Consider the following 20,770-nt stretch of genomic DNA (forward strand, 5'->3'; position numbering starts at 1 on the left):
AGGCACCTTGCACACAGGACCTTTTAACTCCCAGATGAGCTACAGCCCCCAAAGCCTATATATTTTTTAAACTGGGGAATTGGGGGAGGGGAACAGTGTTGGGGAGTTGGGGAGGGAGACCAGCCAAGTTGTTGTCCTTCAACCTTCGTTGTGGAGGGCGCCAGTCGGCAGCTCGTGGCCACTCAGCTCAAGGTGCTGTGTTCAATCTTAGTTGCGTGTGGGCATAGCCACCATCCTATGTGGGAGTCAAACCAGCAGCCTTGTTAGGAGTGCACGCTCTATCCACTGAGCGATCTGGGTGGCAGCTTAGCTCAAGGTGTTGAGTTCAGTCTTAGTTGCGGGTGGGTATAGCCACCATCCCATGCAGGAGTCGAACCAGCAGCCTTGTTGTTAAGAGCGCACGCTGTATCCACTGAGCCATCCGGGTGGCAGCTTAGCTCAAGGTGCCGAGTTCAGTCTTTTTTAGTTGCGGGCGTGCGTAGCCCACCATCTCAAACAGGCCACCTTGTTGTTAGGAGCACATGCTCTCACCAGCTGAGCCATCTTTCCACCTGTTGGCAGCTCAGCAGCAGCTCAGCTTGGGCACAGTGTCACTGGCCCATGTGGGAAATGAACCGGTGGCCCTGTTGCTCAGAGCTCGCGCTCTTAAGCCAACTGAGCCACTCAGCCGGCCCTAATTTTTTTTTAAGTGCTTCAAAATACATAAGGAAAATTGCAAATTAAAATCAATAAATGTCTAAGTGTGTATATAACAAGGTTATAGACTAGCACACTTCAACTTGATTCATGTCTATAAGGTAAAGTGTGGGTACACTTTAGTGTAATGAAGGTGAAACCTGCAAAGCTTGGAATGCCTGTGGCCTGTGGAGAACATAAACCAGCCCCAATGATTTCTGGGGTGGGACTGGGGATTTGCATTTTAGAGAAGCCCCCAGCACATTGCTGGAGGTTCTAATGCTCCTTCAGAGGCTCAGCTCAAATCTTAATGCCAAAATCAATCGGCCCGTCAACCTTCTCTCACTTCAGAGCTATCGTTTGAATCTCGGTGTCATTTTGCCAAATTCTTGTCAGGTAGATATATTTCTTTGGATCTAAAGGGAACCAAACAGCCAGGATTTAACATGTTTATTGTTTTTAATGCAAATTATGTATTTTCAATACAAATTATTTGCTAAATATATATTCGATTGTGATTTAATTTTTGTAACTTTGCAAGATTTTTCATATAAATATATTCACAAACCAGAAAACACTTTGTCATGACCTTCTTGATTTATGATAAGAAAAAACAATTTTTTTTGACTCATAAAATAGGTAGTCAAGTTCTCATCACATGGGAGGTTCAGAGGTCGTTGAAGGAGACTGACTCAATCTTCATATATTACTGTATTTTTCCATGTATAAGATGCACCCTTTTTTGAAAAATTTGGGGTCTAAAACCTGGGTGTGTCTTATACAGTGATTGTAGTTTTTTTTCACTGGCATTTCCCACTTTTTTTGCACTTGTTTTTGTTCTCACACAACCACTGTATAAGATGCACCCAGTTTTTAGACCCCAAATTTTTCAAAAAATGGTGCGTCTTATACATGGGGAAATACAGTATTTAGTATAGTTTAATAATATAAATGAGTATTGGTTGTAATGTTTGAGATAGTAAAGCATAAAGAAACACTTATAAATTAGCATTAAATTTGAAATAGTGGCATCCTGAGGTAACTTTCAACTCTGAATCTCTGCCAAAGCCATAAGTTAGGAAAGAATCAGGTGTCCTTCCTAAGCTTTTGATCCTGACATTCTGAGAATGAGAAATAATGACAATAACATAAAAAAATTCTGGTCATTAAATGTCAATCTCCCCATTTTGTGATGGCAGGGAGGACAGACAGAGAGGGTTATGAGAATTATTGTATTTTATCTGGAATCCATCTCCTCTTCCTAGCTCCCTTAGCAGATAAGCTTTAAGCTCTGACTATATCTCATCTTTCTCCAAACCCTAACTCTTTATGTTACCCTAGCCCCTTAGAACCTAGCTGTAATATCAGGGAAAGGCCATGGAAACAAACCCTAAATGACTACAGTTGAGGTTCTGTTGCTCACAGAAAACAAATTAAGTTCAGTTATAGAAACATGTGGAAAATATGTTACTTTTATTTTTTTTATTTTTTATTTTATTTTAGTTTTTTAAAGATTTTTATTGGGGAATTGGGGGGATGGGAACAGCGCTGGGGAATTGGGGGAAGGGGAACAGACAAGTTGCCGTCGTCTTGTTCCTCAGTCTAGTTGTGGAGGACGTTGCTTCACTGGCCCAAGTTGGCACCATCATTGCGCTCTTCCCAGGTGAGGCAGATCAGTCGCCGGCTTCTGGACGGCCACCCACGGCGGCTGCTGGCCGCTCACGCTGGCTGTTGGCTATACACGGTAGCCCATGACAACCCACTGCCACAGGGGCTGCAGCCTACGCTGTCGCCGGCGACTCACGGCAGCCTAGCTCCAGGTTGAGCTGTTGTTCAGCATCTTAGCTGTGGAGGGCAGTGTCACTGGCCCTCATATGTGGGATCTGAACTGGGGCCCTCTGGCATCCCAATCCAGTTCTTAACCATCGCGCCACTCGGCCGGCCCGAAAATACGTTACTTTTAGTGTGTTAACAAAGATTTGTAGCTACTACTGTGCCACAGAGACGCCACCTACCTGGCCAGTTGGGGTTCCCAGGGGTATCACTGATACAGTGTAACTGGCGTGGGTACCTTGATTCAGTGGGTGCTCATGGCCAGAGCGAGTCTCCCTTCTTCCTCTGCCACTTCTCCTTTAGTCATGGACTCTGCGTTGCCTGAGAAGTGACAAGAACCCCTGATGCCCTTTCTCTCCTTCTCCTATTCTATGGCACTGCCACCCTACAGAGGGCTTACCACAAGTTGGCATTTGAAATATCAATATTGTCAAGGTGATTATTATATAAACAATTAGAGCTCCTGCAGTCTTGAGTGGAATTTTATATTTCTTGGGAATATTTTTCCTTGGGAACACTGTTCCAATTTTATAATTGGAACCAATTGGATAATTGGGGTCAATAGGCAGAATTTTGCTTTCAGTCTCTTTTTTTTCATCACAGAGCATTTGGCCCGATCTTATAGAGAGGGATGTCTTTGAGCCTGCAGCCATCAGCAGAGTCCAAGCTCATCTGAATTTGTAATAAGGACAATAGAATATTTTTTTTCCTCCCAATAAATGTTTCTCTCAAATGGATGAGATTGGACTGTGCATACAAAGGGGAGCATATGGGGTTATGTGGCAGGACTGCCGAACCTGAGTTAAAAGAAGGGAGTTTAATTCTAATTTTTGTGATAGGATCTAAGGACAAATGACCCCACTTTGTTTGTGAAATGGGAACGATATTGCCTATTTTATGGGGCTTTTGTGAGAGTAATATTAAGTCATATATATGATAGTTATTTCTAAGGTGCTGCATAAAAGTAAGGCATTATTATGAGGCAGCTAAGCAAAGTTAAAAGCTTTAATAAAACCTATCCTTTACTGACTAAAACATTTTCTTACCAATATGCAAACAAGACTTATTTCCCATTGAAAGTTAAGTTTTTGAGACTAGATGGCTCAGGAAGCAATAAAGATGATCAAATATGTCAAGGGAGACATTTTAAAAAAGGGATAAGTATATTATAGGCAGGAGTAGGAGACAATCTACTTCTTTTAAAGAGCCATATCTATTCATAGCATATTTAGAAAAGAATTGAATTCAGGAATCTGAGACCTAGAAAAGTGATCTAAAGAATCAGGGTGTCATTCAGTATAAAATGTTTAGTCAGGCAAACTAAGATTAATAATGGGAGATTAAATCATGGCCGTCCTTGAGGGAAAGATATACACGGAGCAGCATTTGTGCCTGTCCATTTTACCCTGTATCCCCATCACCCTGATCAGTGCCTGGTCCGTTGTTGGTTCTCAAATGACTTTTGCAGAAGGAATGTAAAAGTTCAGGAGTATTACTGAGAGATACATCAATTATGCTAAAATTAACATCTGAATTGTTCAAGCAAAGAGATACACACTTGTTGGTTCGGATTTATGAAATGAGGATGTGAGCTAATTATAATGGCAGGCTGAGCCTTGGGGCTTCCTTAAGTATCCCAAATTTTTGACCATCTCAGGAAGAGAATACCCTTCCCAAATATCAGTGGTGAGTAGTCAACAAAACTTGGAATGAGAGAAAACAAGCCTTTCACTGGAGAACTTAATCTCTTAAGTTTGGGATGGCAAGTAGGTCAACATTATTCTATTACTGATGGATTCTGGGGCCTTCCTGTGCGGGAGTCTAAGGCTACATCTAGGAGATGCACCAGTCAATTGACTGGAAATATCTTCCATGGGCGCTGGAATCAGGGATGGTACACAAAACCTCTGAAAGAGGTTTTCAACTTGAAGATTGAATTTGTAAATGACTTCCTACCTGCTCTTCTGAAAACACCCTCATGGTTATGGATATGGCTTATTATGGTGACTGAAATTGGGGGCAATTGGGAAAGATAATGCAAGATTGACAGAGACTGAAATTATGGGGCAGATACATAGAGGTCTGCTCACCAGATACACATGTGCCTGTGTGTGTACATCTCCCAGCTTCTGTCCAGTTGGTTTGGGCCATATGACCGAGCTCTGGCCAATGAAATGTGAGCAGAAGTGGTATAAACCACATCGAGGCCCCGCCCCTTAGAAACATCTCATAGGATCATCCAGCTAACTCGCCTGCCTCCCTGCCATGCTAAACCTTGGAGCAATGTGCTCCAAATGGCATAGCTACAAGAGGGTAAGAGGCCCACAACCACCCTAAACCACCCTAAATGTCGTAAGAGTAAGACTTAAACTTTATAGAGATTTTGGATTTTGTTTTTGTAGCAGCTAGAGTGACTTACTATCATACATACTAATAATTATTATGGGGAGTGGTTTGTTACAGTGATGGCAAAGGGCTTAGCCTTTCTAAATGGTTGTAGGAATCCATGTCCTGAACTGCGTCCCTGAGACAGCACACTGCACTTCCTACCTATGTTACCATTAGGTCGGAAATTTCCTAGATCCTGTGGACTCTGCTTGCCCTGGGGTGGTGCAGAGCCGGGGGCGGGGTGAGACTTGGCTCCAGCACACCATGCATCCTACTGTACCATGTACATAGCCTTCAGAAAGTGTATTTCTAATAACATCATTCCTGTCTGTGGATTTCTGTTTCCAACCAGGTTAACTTGAAACCAAATAGTGAAAAAACAAAAGCAAAAATAGCAAAGCATAAAAATTCAGCTGCTCTGGCGTTAATGTTCTGGGGCCTGGTCCCCTTCAGGAACCTCAGCCGAGATCGATGGCATTGTTTCAACATTCCTCTTTCTTCTCTCTTTCCTCAGTTATTCTTTTTGATTTCTTAACTTCCTTGATCTCAGTCTTAACTAATTCCTAAACCTCCCACACACCCATGCCTGGGCAGAAACAGTTTCTCCTTCCTGTGAACACTTTGATCTGCACCTCCCTGAAGATATCTCCATGCCACCTTCTGGAGGGTGCTATAGTTAGGTACTGATAATACTCACAATATACTTAGGGAAGCCCTACCTCCTTGCCACGAGCTCCCGGAGAGGAGGGAAAATACAGTTCCCTGGCTGGCGGTCAAATATTCCACAGCACTGAGCAGAGCGCCTACTATACATCGGATGAACGAATGAGTAAATGAAAATCTCCTTTGCAAAGCTATGAATTCTCCCAGTTAAAAAATTATGAAACAGCCTCTGTAGACATAGGAGGCAGCTTAAAAAAGAACAAGCCTATAAAATATTGTAGCTCTGAATATACTAAAAACATTTTATTTACTCATAGTATAAGAATGCTGGAAGGGTTTTATTCTTATTTACCTTTGGTCTGGTTCTTGCTTTTTTTTTTTTTTAAATCAGAGATCTGTAGACAATTGTTTTTATGGGAGCGGAGTAAAGGATGGATATTGGGATGAGCAAAAATGTAGAACTGTCCTTTTTTATCTAAAGCAATTACCACAAGGATAAACAGCTTTCTTCTTAATACAGTAATTCCATAAACAACAGCAGAATTCTTGGTGTCCCACCAGTGAGAAGTCTGCAGGGCAGTGCCGATGACATATATGGCCGGCTGCGAGAAACTACGGTTTACAAGCTAATTATTGTATAACAAGCTGGCTTTAGTTAGCTCTCTGAGAGGTTAAACAGAAGATTCAGAAAGAAAAAGTGTGCATTAGCATGGACATTTGTTAAATGCTGGTTACAAACAATAGTTGGAGAGAATTGAAAAAAAAAACAAGTTAGAAAAAAACCAGTTTATTAAGTAATATCATATAAATAACTTGTTACAAAAATTGATTTGCAAAAGGCATATTTACTCTTTGTGAGAAATCACTTTTTAAATTGCATTCTTTTCAAATTTATACGTCTAAGAAAAACAAAGGGAAATCAAAGAAGCCATTTCGAGGAGCGCGTATTTGCCATAGGACTACAACAAAAGGCCCGGCCACACTGAGCTAAAAAGTAATTGTCTCAACCCCTTTCTTCTAATACAGAAAACGTTTTCATGTAAACTGTGAAGTTATGAAAATCTCCCTAACTAGACATGTTGATGAAAGCTGAGCAGTGACGGTTTCCATCAGGTGTTCTCTCATTGCCAAAGACACAAGCAATACTGAGAAAAATGATATGGACTGAGCACGCCAGCCAGTAAATCTCCAAGGGTGGCATCAGCTTCAATTTATATTTGGGAGTATTTTTAATTAAAAACAATCGATACCCAAAAGCTTTTATTTTCTGGGTTTAAAAATCACAAATCACAGTAGGAGAATGCCAAATTGCCTTAGCTCGGTACTACTGAGGACGCATGTAGCATTTATGATAAGGCCTGTTCTGATGTGGTTTACTCTCAAAGCAATGAAAATAATCACGAACGAAACAGTACAGTGATTTTGAAGCGTTCCTCCTATGTCTCTTCTGAGCAGATCAGTTTTATGTTTGCCACAGCATTCCCTCTGAATGCCTAGTAATGCTATACATTTGATTCCTTAATAAACACTAAACTAATAGATCATAGAAAACTAAAAGCTTATAGAAGGTGCCTCTAGACATATTTACATAAATAGCATAGTCTCGCAAGAAAGACCAAGATCTCATTATAGTGGAATGCTTTTTCCACAGCGCTGGGCCCATGCCTCATTTGTCAAATTAACCCCATTTGAAGAGAAATTTGAGTTTGTGGTCCATGGGTTTAAAGAAAAAAAATAGAATTAAGTAACTTGTAAGAGCTCTTTTGAAATTAATCTAATAACCCAGTGTCTCTTCAGCTAAGTGCCTCGGTCCTGTCTGAAATACAGTGGGTAATAGGCTCTGTTTCCATCTGACCTCCTTTCGGCACTTTCATCTGCTGGCACTGTCGGGCTAATGTTCCCCCCAAATTAAAAAATGAAAATGCATCATAAATAAGGTATTACAAAATGGGGAGTAGATTAAAGATTGTCTCAGCAATGCTTAAATTAAATTGATGATGCAGAGACCATAAACTTGTGGCTTTAAAAATGAGCTATTTCTTTATTAACTTTTAACAAGTGTGTGAGTCAATGTATTTCTTTACTAAGAGGGTATTGCTCTCCACGTTAAATATGGTTGGCGCCTAATATATTTTAGTAGAGAATTATCCCTTTAGAAAATTATTCCATAAAGATGCCAAAGGGAGATTAAAAATGCTGCAACCATAATAGCACTGAACTTTTAAGGGGACCATACTGGAATTCTGTATTCTCTGGACAAGAAAGCTGCTTGTCAGACCTTAAGAAATAATTCATCTTTCTGAAGGTCCATACGCTAAGACTAAATCTTTCCACTCTTATAACCTGATCAAGAAGGCTGAGTTGTAGTTTTAATGTAAACACAGTAGACTGCTTAGATTTTTAATCCCCTGTCACAATTCAAAAAAAAGATTTCACCTAGATAAAAATGTAAAAAACAAAATTACACTAAAATGATCCTTTTCAGAGGATACCTTTCAAAATAGTGGGGATAGCAACTTTTTAGAGTGTTCTTCCAATGTAATTACACTACTTCAAAACTAGTGACTAGGATACAATAATTTATTTGGTGATTCAATTCCTGGGGAAAATACATCTACCTTTACCTGATTTAAATATTTAGTTTGTTCTCAGGAATCAACTCCGTTCTTTCCTTTCAACTGCATACTTTTTACGGACCTCAAGTATACAGAATTGAGGAATACACAATCATAGTTTATACATAATTATTTCTAATAAAATACCCATTGTCAGGGCAAAGCATTTAGTATACGGCATTGTTCAGCAAATTAAGACATCTAAAATTTATGTACTTGAAAACAAAAATAATGGAAACATTCTAAAGTAAATTTGGATCCATAACATTTGGATGCTTCTAAGATAAGGATTCAACTTTTAAGAACTTTTTGCACAACTTTTTGGGAGCTGAAAATGAAAACTAAACCACAAATTTTTATACTGAGTTAAAATTGAATTGCCATGTTTTGTTCCATCTGAACATGGAATCAATTTGTACCTGAACCTCCCTTTATGCACCTAAACCGTAAAGTTAAGAAGCTCTATAAAAAACATATATTTTCTGTGCCCATGTGCCCTCTCTTATGGTCTATGGAGCCATCTTTGCTTCTCCCCCATTTGATTTAGTTTTTTTATGTGGGGACACATAATTCAATCCTTTGAGCAGAAAGTGGCTGTGAAGTGAAGGGGCTTTAAATTTATGCATGATGGCTTAATATTTTTAAAATTCTAGCTCATTCCATTGAACACTTTTGTGTTTTGAAAAAATTCTCCCCTTTGAATAGAGGAAAAAAACCTTCCTGAAAACAAAACCCATAAAAGCAATCTGCTTACATTGAATGAGTTTTAGTTTTTCAGTGATTAAAGCAAATATTAAAATTTTTACCTCTTTCCACTTTCCATCTTTCTCATCACTAACATCTAATATCAGGACAGAGACAATGTGAAATGTGAACTGAAAACCAGTTGTTTTTCTCCATGATCGTTCACGCTGACCCTGCTCTTTGACCTGGTATCTCGGTAGGAAGGAAGTTAGGCCCGGACAGAATGTTGGAACTGTGGCCTTCATCATTTCCATGATGTCAGAGAGTCTTAATTATAGGAAAATATTACTCTCCCTTGATACATACAGGACCCTAGTGCCAACTATTCAGCACCAGTCTCAAATTATTCAATTTCTTAGAGATTCACTTCATTATCAGGTTTTGTGGTAAGAGGTTAAACAGTTATTTCAGTTCTTAGTCATATTAACCTGTTCTTGGTGTACTGTATAATCTTCAGGATAAAATACCCTACCAATTACATTTCAAATATTCCACTACAGAACTACAGACTTTCACTCATGAGGAGAGAATAAACCTTATCCTTAAATATTGGAAGTTGCCAGTGTCCACCCTCAGATATTCCAATTAACGCCAAACATTAAAAAGGAAGACTTCTAATGATAACTCTCTTTTTATAGGACTATCTTTCTTCATTCAATTGGTTGCATGACGTGAAACATAAGGATAGAGAACGCTTTAATTTTGCAGTAAGCCGTGTGATTAAGGTGCTGTTCTATTGCTATAAATAACTAGTTCTTAATGAACTTCACTAAACTATCCTTTTTGAATACTTACCTGTGACTGTGATATGTATCGATTCATTACAGTGAAGTCCTCCTGTAGTATTTTGTTTGCATTCCTCTGTGTGTGTGTGTGTGTGTGTGTGTGTGTGTGTGTGTGTGTGTGTGTGTAGAACTAGCAAAAGAAAACCCTGAAAGCAGAAAATAACCCAAGCATGAAATACTTGGTAGTATACAAGGAAGTCCTTTACAAAATAGGAAACCATTCAGGAAACACAAGGAAATATATGGTTGAAAAAATTTTTCACTCTAAATGAGTAACCCAAACACTACATTTCTCTTATTTTAAAGGTGCTGTCTTTACTTCCTAATTTAAAACTTAACTAAACAAGTGTGTTTCCAAATAGAAAATACGTGCTGATAGGACATTATCCCTAAATGGAAATGACACTAAGATTACTTGTAGAAAATTAACATTAATTGAAAATAAATCCCTAAGACTAATAATTGAAGTCAGCATATTCTTCAGTACATATTATATATATATATATATATATATATATATACAGTGCCTGTTTTTTTTTTTTTTTTTTTTTTTTAGTTTCCAAAATAAGGATGTTTTCATTACAGTACTTTGGAAATTTTTGATGACTGCACATGTAAGATTCTAATGATAAAAATCATTACAAGAGCTGTATGAAGTAAATGATTTGAACCTGCCAAAAGGATTAGTTCAGTTCAGTTGGGTCCTCTGGATAATAACTTATAATGCTCAGTGCATAATTAGAGAAATAATAGATTGGATGAATTTACATTACTTTTTCTGTCATAGTTTGAGACCATTACTTTATCATTAGTTCAAAGACAAGGATGGCAAGGTTGCCATGGAAACAAAGTTAAAAACAATGAAAAAATATTAATGCTTTTGAAAGTCAACTATCATTTTAATTATAATCTGAAGCTCCCTTGTTGAAGGGAATCCAAGTTTTCCCTTTGTAAGCGCCTTCCAAACATGTCATATGAAGTCATCATGACTTTAACTTTCATCTATATCTATCACGTTATATAAGTATATAGGTGTTTCTGGATGTGAAGGACAGGGTATTAGGTTCAAGTGTGGCTGGCTTTCCCCGCCCCATTAAACTCCAAGAGCGGGATTTAAGATTATTTAATCTACCTTTACTAATGAAACTTAATTTTGTAAGAAGTATCTGAAGAATATGAATTATTGTACTTCACACTGCTACTTTCAAGTATATATTAGAATAATACTGACGACAACTACAGACAAGGAGTTAAAAATGTATCCCAGAAAATTTCCTTCAAGAACTTTTAAACAGTTAGACTTATTTGTAAATAACCTACTGCTGGTTGAAATAATTTCAAGTCATCTGTGGTACATTCGGTGGCCCAAACTTTGAAATATACGAAATATTTCCTTTGTTAACATTATTAGCTATTTCCCCTTTCCCTTTGTATGGTACTAAGGCAAACTTTAGTATGTCTAATATATAGCAAATTATGAGTTAGTGGTAAGGAATGAGGTCTTATTATTTTTTTGGTTGTTGGTTTTGAATGTTACCATTTAACTTGCTTCTATTCTTAAAGAGGGACGAGACTCTTAACATATTGGTGGATTTCATGTTTTGAGTACTCATTGGTGCAAGAAAAAGTTCTTGAAGAATAAGGGATGGACGAATGCCATTTTAAATTCTTTATGACAGAAATACACACCCAGATGCAGTTCGTTATCTCCTTGTGGTCTGATATGCCAAGAACAACTTCCCAGTTGTTCCTCCCTCATTTCTTGTACTAACACTGTATTTTATACTTAAAGTACAGCCCCTCATCCCATTAGCGTGTGAAATGTACAGTCAGCACAGCCAGCTGACCTGAGTCTATGGCATGTAGGAGGCCAGGCCAGGCCAGCGGAACTGAGTGTGTCACTGCTCTCCGTCCTCATCTCCAGCACGGTGCCTGGTGGGCTGACATGGTTAACTGGATGCACTAAAAAATAAACATTTGCCCCTAGGAAGCTCATAAAAGTGTCCTTAGAAAAAAGTCTCTGACATTGGATCCACACGACTGCAGCCACTGACTTTTGGAACGGGCAGAACCGAGAACCCTTCACGGAGCCGTGGATAAATAGAAAGAAATAGCCACTTCACGTATTTCAGTGTCGTACTGGAAAATGAAAAAAGGCAACGTATTAGGAGTCCTTGTCACTGTCCACCCCTCCGTACATATCCGCGAGCTTTTTGAACCGAGGGCCCCAGTCACTAAGGTAATCGTAGTCTTGGTCTCCATCCGTGGTCACCGACTCCAGCGAGCTCAGGGAATCGGCCACGGAGCCAGTGCCCTCGTAGGCGTAGGTGGCCAAGGAGTCGTAAGGCGGAGCCGTGGGGTCCGTGTCATTTTCCTTTAGCCTTTGGTTGATGAAATCGCGGACGTCGGTGTTATCGCGAGCTGCTGGAGTCCGTCGGGGTAGAAAAAGCGCTTCAGGCACAATGTCCCTGCGTAATTTGCTGTCCTCTATGGCTTCGGGATTCCTCAGGGTGCCGATATCAAAGGCCTGGGTGTCCTCCTCTCCGCCACCTTCGTCGTTGTAGCTGACAATGTTGTCTCTGATGTCCTCTTTGGAAATGATCAAAGGTTCTTTTTTCCGCTGCCGCCTCAGAGCTGCAAACAGCACCACTGTCACTGGAAGCAGAAAACAAAAAACAGAAAGGGAAGGGAAAGTTAATTTGCCACGTAATTAACACCAGGAAGGAACACTGGGCTCCAGAGGGAAGTTTTAAAAGTTTTCTAGGAAAGTGCAGACTCAACTTTTCTGTAAGGATGCACTTGCCTTCATGCATGATCAAACCAGGACCCAAAGAAATGGAATAAATATTGGAAATGAAGGTTACAATTTAAGTAGAGAATAAAACATTGTCATATTTTTGTCAGTGGTTCCTTTTTGCTTTGAAATGACAAACTAGTTTCAAGGTAAGGAAAAAGATAAAATACTAATAAAAAAAAAGCTCAGTGAGTGTACTGCAATAAGAGTGCAAATTATGCTGAACACCCAAAATGCTCTGAAATAGCTTAAAAGCACAAGGCTGGCACCTTCCAAATGTGTTGAACGGCTTGCATAACTCCACATCTAAAATAACTTTTGCACTATGCCTTCTTTTTTGTTTTCCCAAGAAAAGTGTAAAATTATTTTAAAACCCAAAGTAGAAATGTATTTGCATACCTTTCCCACATAGGAGGAAATATTACAAATAATACCCGGGGAGACCCAGAGATAATCCAGAAAGCCATTTTGTCCCTTTGAAGAGGTCAGGTGACTAATACACAAGCCAGATTATTTCTGTTTGAGCTAAACAAAATAAATGCATTTAAGTGGGAACTTAAAACATAATCTTTCAACGAGTCATGTCCTGTAAGTGTGTTGCCCGGATGCTTATTCTTTAGATTTCTTCTCCTAACTCAAATTAGAGCATGGGTTGTATTTAAATAGCTTCTGATGTTGCTTCCTAGCTGGCGACATAGAACACAGCTGGTTACCTGTAGAGAGACGCATCTACAAATGGACGTATGTAAAAACACAGCAACAGCTTAGAGGGGAAATGGCTGTCTAGGGCAGACAATGCATTGGTAAACTGGGTTTGTCCAGGGGAGTTAATGAGAGGAAGTACCAGTGACATCTCTTGATTCTCTCATCCATAACATGGCCATGAAAATTGAATGATTGCATTAAGAATGACAGAATAATGGCTTTTGGTGGATATGTATATCTACCTATACAATAATGGATACGTGCACACTCGTAGGTCATTATCTTCACACTTCAGATGTTAATAGTATTAAGAATTGATTGTCTTTTGATAGGGTTCTACGTGTCAAAAAATGGGCCAAGTGGTTTACATACTGATCTCATTTAATTATCATAATAGCCCCACAAAATTGGTACCATCAGTATAACCCCATATTACATAGAGGGGTTAGCGATGTCACATGTACAAGCAATTGAAACCCAGGGCAGCCAGACTAAAAAGCGCATACACTTAATTACCATGTTTTGATGCATGTTTGGATTATAGACTGTTTCTGAAGGAAATACAATTTGCCATTTTCAAATGTGTGGTTGTGTAATTGTATACATTCTCTTTTGCTACCAGAGAGTAGTCTGATGCCCCATTTGTTGCACCTTTCAGGGTATTTATTCATTCACTCAATAAGTATTTATGTAGTGCCTACTCTGTGCCAGGTGCAGTTCTTGGCACTATCAAGGAAAAAAAATTGATCAAGACCTCCATCCTAATAAGGTGGGCAGGAGTGGTGGTGGTGACGGTGCTGGATGGAGCATAATAAATAAGAAAATTAATGGAAGGTGATAAGTAGAGCAGAGTAATGAGGATGGGAGTGCTTCTTTGTATGTTTGAGGGGCTGTAGATGTTTTTTGGGGGGAGATTGCATCATTGAGGAAGTGACATTTGAGCAAAGACATGAGGAGTCAACCAAAGAGTTCCCTGGTGGAGAGGACATAGCTAGAAGAAAGGCCTTGGAGAGGGGGTGCTCCTGGAGTGTTTGAGGATCAGCCAGGAGACCCTGTGGCTATGCCAGAGGGAGCAGGGAGAGGAGAGACATAGGGAAGGGGCGCCTCGGGTGAGGTTGTGGGTGCTTCTGCATGCCTTCGCTGACTCTGGGGTCCGGGTGGTTGGAAAATTGCAGGGCTTTGGGCAGAGGGATGCTCACAATATACCTTTTATACTGCTTTGCAGTGTGACTAGTGACGTGGATTTGCAAAACGGGATTGTAAGGACAACCTCTGGGAACGGAGAACACAATTAAGCTAACTCACTCTCAAAAAATTAAACTCTGATGTACACGGACGGGTTCATTCCATTATTTAAGACAAGATAGCAGGCATTTATCATTTCCCAATTCTTCCTGCTTAAGTTACGTGTATCTTTTATTTTAGTCCTACGTGCACCAGAAAGTTCAGTTGTCTAGGAGAGAGAAGGCGCATTCAGTCATTCAAAGGCACTTATTCACTGCCTGATTATCCTACAGCTACCACTGCCTATATCTTTTCATTAGTCCAAATACACATCTGAACAGAATTTCTTGAGAATATAATTGCCTAGAAGGGAGAGTTTTCAAAGCTAACTCCTATAAATGGAAAACGTGAGATCTAAGCACATGGAACAGAAAGGTTCTGAGAAGGTTACGCGCTGAGGAGGTGCCCTTCCCAGTAACTGAGCCCCCTTCCCCTTTCCTACTCCCTTGAGGCCAGAGGACAGCAGTAAGATGATTTCAGAGGGCAAATTTGTGCTCAAAATCCCATCATAAAACTAGAAAGTAGCAGGCATTTGAGATCAGCAGACCGAGGTTTACTTAAAGAATTTGAGCTTTCTAAGTAAGACTGTGCCCTTCTCTGAAAAGAGAATCATGTGATGCCCAGTGTTGTTGTCAAGAATGAGTTAATATATGTGAATGTTTTGCAAACTCTAAAGCACCACAGACACACGAGATGTAGTAGCTGTTTTACTGTTGTTTTATTTCTGTAAATAAAACAACAGATGCCCATGATCCATTTTCTTGACTGCAGATTTCCTCCTACATAAATCTGGCTTTCCTTCTCTTACAGACTCTCAGGTTTGCTTCCATTTTCTCCAGTTGTCTCACTTTCAGTTTGGGCTCTCTTTCAGCCTAGAAGTTTCCCTTCCTTAAGCTCACAAAATACGTAGAGCACAGTGTGGAAGCACCAAGGCTGGGGGGAGAGGACCTGAGTTTGGAACTCAGCTCTGGCACCTGTTAGCCGCGTTCATGACTACACATCTTGGAGCCTCAGTTTTCATATGTATGATGTGGATAAATACATACCAGATGGTGCTGAGGACTTCGTGAGGAAAACATTTGTAAGAGAACATTTGTAAAGCACCTTGCCCAGTGTCTTCCCATGATGTGAGCCTAGTTAAAGGGTAAGTCCCATTTTTCTCCTTTTTTATTAGGTACGGAATTCTGAAGAGAGGAGACAGGACGTGGGAGGCACTGAGGCAAATTAGGAGAAATGAGGGGATAGCAAATTCACTGAAGGAAGGAGATGAAAAGGGAGGATAAAGGGAGCTGGTTAGAAGGAAGAAAAAGGGAAGGAGAAAATAGGTAGATGATGAGGGAAAGGAAGAATCACCTCTGTGAGATGAGAGTCGGCTCTCCTTCTACAGACCATGAAAGAGCCCATGGAATTCTACCCAAGTGCAGGCCTGCCAACCCACCTTCTAAAAGTAACCTTTTTAAAATGAAAATGTATTCATATTCTTCTCTTCCAAAACAATATTTACAGACTCACCATTGGAAACACTGAATTGTCTTTGCCTACTGTTGGTGTTTATGTATCCTCATATCTTAAAATACTTTCCCCAAAGATTAGTTGACAAAGAGAATCCCAGTTCTGTAGTTGAGTTTCAAGGCTTCTCTTATAATGAGTAACGTTGACCTGGAATGTGAGGCTCTTGAGCAGGGACCCTTAGGCAGTCTGTTCTTGGAGAAATGTAGGTCTTCGTTTACTCTTCTCAAAGTCATTGTATTGTCATTTTTCAAAAAGCACCCCACCCCATATATTCCAGATTAGCTCTTACTTTTTACTTTTCTTTTTCCATGGTGTGGGCAAGCTCTCCAAATCTTACTTTTATTTTGGGAAGGGCTGCGTTAGCTAACATTTGATTTCTTTAGTTCACAACAGTCAGGAGTCTGTTGAGCATTTTGAGCTCAATTTTATGTTTAATTAGCTGGTTGGGGGTAAAAATTTTATTTGAATCATTGTTAGGCCTTGATTTTTGCTTTTATTACATTCATTTCTTTTAGATTTATTTCCTTGGTCACTGAAGTTCTTTATTACTGAGAATCTGAGAAATAATAGACATTATGTATGGCAAGCAATAGAGCAATGCTAAGAAGGTAACTATTTAAATTGGTAGATCAAAATAACTTGGCTGAGTTAGAGAAAATGTCATTGCTTTTTATTTTCCTGTGTGAGAGAGAAAAAGTCATCACATCCCTCTTTCTACTTTCTCATTGATTTTTAAACTTGAACTTCATAGAAAGGGCCTTCATCATATACTCCATGCCCAAAGACTCTCTCTTTAAAATTTAACAGTATTTGTCAGGTGAAATATTAACCAACAAATGAAATGAAAGAGCATATTGATGTTGCCCTCAAATCCCCCTGAGATTCATTCCCAGTCTGATAGGCAAGAATTCTTTTGGTGCAGTGGTTCCTAGGGTGGGTAACGACATGGGCAAGTTTCACATCTCCAAAACCATGTTCGAGCAAAAGCTAGTTCACCGCCAAACAACACAGATTCTCCGCGTATAACTCTACTCACCTAGATTGAGCTGTATGCCTTAATGGGGGAGGCAGATAAGTCTAGAGTGTCACAGTACCAGTGTGTGCCCCTCAGCATGAGGAGATAGGATGCAGGGAGCAGCAGTTTACCTAGTAAGGTCACGATGCACAGAAGAATGGCGATCAGAGCCCCAGTGCTCAGTCCCGTGGGGTGGACGAGGGCCTCGGCGTGGCAGGACTGCATGTTCCCGTGGTGGTCACATGCACAGACCCGGACAGTCACTGTCCCCGTGCTGCTTTGGACTGGGTAGTCGTTGTCTGAAATGACCACGGGGAGGAGATAGGTGCTCATCTCGTGTCTACTGTAGCCATTTTTCCGAGTTAAGATTCCTGCCGTGTTGTCTGGAACCGGAAAGCAAAGTGGTGAATGTATGGGGATACGGCGGCGTGTATTGGATCAATTGTGAGGGGAATAGATACGTATCGATACAGCTATAACTATATAGATAAAGAAAGGAACTTGGGCTCATTTACCTTTGTTGTCTTGAATGGTAAAGTTGGAGCCACTGGCTGCTTCCGGGGCCAAAGAGAATGAGAACTGGTGCCCGCTGTAAGGATCGTCCTTGTCAACTGCTCGGAGGGTCTGAATCAACTGAAACCCAAACCATAAAGCTGTCACAAAGTTTGGCTAACTTAAGTGCTTCTTACAGCTTTGCAGTAAATGGTTGGACTCAGTGACTTCTAATTTTAATGTAAAAATCATAGCCTCTTAGTTTACCATGAATCCACTCTCTGCAAAGCACTGATGGTTGGACATAGGGGTAAGTGTTTGTTGTGAGGCCCTCCTGTGCACTGTAGGATGTTTAGCAGAAAGCCTGGCTTCCTCCCACTAGATACCAGTAGCACCCTCTTCCTTGTGACAATAAAAATAATTGTCCCCGGACACTGCCAAATATCCCCTGGGAGACAAAATCACCCAGGTTGAGAAACACTGCCCAAGAGTGATACAAAGCTACACAATATCACAGTGATCTGTGACAACATTGCAACTTAAATAGAGGCGCTCTTTGGACAGCGTGTTTAGAAAATCAATCTTGGCATGTATGTAGCCATCAACTTTCAAAAAAGCTAAAAAGAAAATTTGTATATAAAACACATAACTTCAGCTTCCCACTTTAACATGTATTTTAGAAGTGCACTTCTCTTTTGACAAACTGTAACATAATTTTTATATCACTGGCAGAAAAGACCTGTTTCAGATGGGGACAAATGTGTAAAACATTCATGAATTTGTATTACTTGTACAGATGGGCAATGTAAATAAGTGGAACTATGAATTATAGGCATTTGTAAAATATGTTCCAGTTATTACTTTCCAGTGCATATGGTGATTAAAACTATCTGCTTACCAATAAAGATTTTTCCAATAAAGCTGTGACTAATCTATTTTAATGAAAACGTATGACTGATTTGGAATCAACATCAGACTTTGAGGTTGATGAACTTCCAGTTCTTAGAAACTGTTTGTTCTCTTATGCAAGTTAAACATTCATTCTGGTTCTTATTTTGTTAGCATTCACTTCATAGATAATTCAGAACTGGCCCTCTGCTCTGTTTATCATCTGACTTATTAGATGATCTAAATGAATCTGACTAAATTAATTCACTTTCTATGAAACTCACCTGATCTGCTTTTGCTTTTTCACAGACAAAGGTTTCATAGAATTCAGCAAATTCTGGGGCATTGTCATTGACATCTAGAACTTTAATATATAGAGGTACTCGGCTGCTTTGCTTTGGATTATCTGCAACGAGCCCAAACGAAAGGAATAGGCATTTATATTGCTGGTCACCCATCCCCTTTAGACAACAGCCACTCACTCCTTTCTCATTCATACACAGATTCCCCAAGGCTGCTGTGAGTACCAGAGAGCACTATGTACTAACGTATTCACAAAAAAGAAGAATTAGATTGTTTGGTACCTCTGGTCCATCAAATACACCTGATGGAAATACCTACAAAACTAAGCTACTGTTGTTGATGTTGTTCAACTGTGTAATAAGCACTAAATTAACACAAAATAAAGAACAGCTATCCTGCAAAGGAACTTTAGAGCCAGATTTTAAAGGAAGCCAAGGGAGCAGGCAGACAGGAAAAGTGTGGACAAAAGGAAGAAGAGGAGGTGTGTGGATTGGGGGGGATGAATGATTATTATCAGTTGTAGTTTTTTAGTTTCAGTGCTGAATAAGATCTAGACATTGTGCTATATTATCTTATTTAATCCTTACAAACTCTTGAGATAGATACAATTATTGCCCACATTTTATAGGTGAGGAAACTGAGGCACAGAGAAGCTAGGTAATTAGTCCATGTTCACAGAGATAGGAGTGGAGCCTAGATTCAAATTTGGATCTGTCCGACTCCAATGCCCAGGCTGTTCATGTAGACTAATGATAGAGCAGAATCCATGTTTGAGGGCCTGAGATAAATAAAGCACTTTGGTTGTCTTCTATGATAATATCCTGGCCTAAGAATCAGAAGTTGGAGTCTCTAACCTCAGCTGTCTTCATTCACTTAACTCATATATCTATTTGTTCACTCACTTCATAAATATTTAGAGAGCACCTAATAATCTAATTTGTACCAGCCACTATTTGGGCTACTGGAACACATGGGGCATATAACAAAGATCCTGCTTCCTGGAGCATTATTTTACTGGGGGTAGCAAACTGTAAACATACAAATATGTACTGTGCCAGATGGTAAATGCTATGGAGAAATTAAACAAGGAAAAGGACTTGGAGAGAGATGGAGGTGCTACTTTGAATGGGCTGACCAGAGATGGCTTCTCTGATGAGATGACATTTGCACGGACATGAATGAAGAAAAAGGATTAAACCATGTAAATATTTCTGGCTCTCCAGGTAGAGGAAATAGCAAGTGCGAAGGGCCTGGAGTGGGAGTGAGCTGGTTTTAAATAAGCTCTTACTTTCTGTCACAACAAAAGGTAGTTAAGAAGTTTAGATAGTAAGATTCTTAAGATCCTTCACATACAAAATTTTGCTTACACTATTCTTCCAAAGTTAGAGCTGCTCAAGATGAAGTTTTAAAAGGTTTTTACCACTAGACATTTCAAATATATCACAGAAACGTTAAATCTTAAAAAAAGAAAATTGTAGGCACAAAGCTTAAAAATACATATGAAATGACTACTTCAGTAAAAACAAACTTCCCTGATGTTATAGAAAATGGTCCTTTTTGATGGGAAATGATTGTAATTTTAAAGCTTTGAGGATGGTCTGTCATCGGTATCCACATTAGTCTCTCCACATAAATTCTGAAGAGCAAATTCCTATATGACAAATTTATAATGAGTTCTCATCACTATCAAAAGTAATGCTTCTTTTTGCCCTTTTGGTTATTTATTATTCTACTCAATATCTTTCAATCACTCAAATCTCATGAGGTATATTGACAAAGAATACTACTTAGTATTATACCATTTGATATGGAATGTTTTACACTAGATACCCAACTGAGCTAAAAAATGTTTATTCTTTTATAATAAAAAACAAAACTAAAAAAAAAGAGCTATAATTTGGAAGCCTATTTTTAAACATTTAAATGATATTTTAAAGATCATTGTCTTTCATGTACTTAGGTATACACATTGTATATACATTGCACAATTTTAACTGTGTATAATCATTTTATTTGAAGCATTCTTTTGGCACTATTTTTCTTTGCCTTAAATTTCATGGGAACGGCCATAAAA

At 39.4% G+C, this 20,770-nt stretch overlaps 1 protein-coding gene across 3 annotated transcripts in view; it reads right to left on the reverse strand.

Annotated features, from left to right (window-relative positions):
• Positions 1-10,212: 10,212 nt before the first annotated feature.
• The window catches only part of CDH6 (cadherin 6), a 120,676-nt gene continuing 110,118 nt past the window's right edge, over positions 10,213-20,770 (reverse strand). For all 3 annotated transcript variants that reach the window (XM_019647893.1, XM_019647894.1, XM_019647895.1), the window contains exons 9-12: positions 18,678-18,799; positions 17,529-17,646; positions 17,145-17,396; positions 10,213-12,358 (exon numbers count right to left, since the gene is read on the reverse strand). In XM_019647893.1, coding sequence (XP_019503438.1) covers positions 11,868-12,358; positions 17,145-17,396; positions 17,529-17,646; positions 18,678-18,799 — 983 coding nt within the window. In that variant the 3' untranslated portion in view covers positions 10,213-11,867. The remainder of the gene's footprint in view (positions 12,359-17,144; positions 17,397-17,528; positions 17,647-18,677; positions 18,800-20,770) is intronic.

Source organism: Hipposideros armiger, unplaced genomic scaffold (genome assembly GCF_001890085.2).
Source record: "Hipposideros armiger isolate ML-2016 unplaced genomic scaffold, ASM189008v1 scaffold_117, whole genome shotgun sequence".
NCBI classification, from domain to species: Eukaryota; Metazoa; Chordata; class Mammalia; order Chiroptera; family Hipposideridae; genus Hipposideros; species Hipposideros armiger.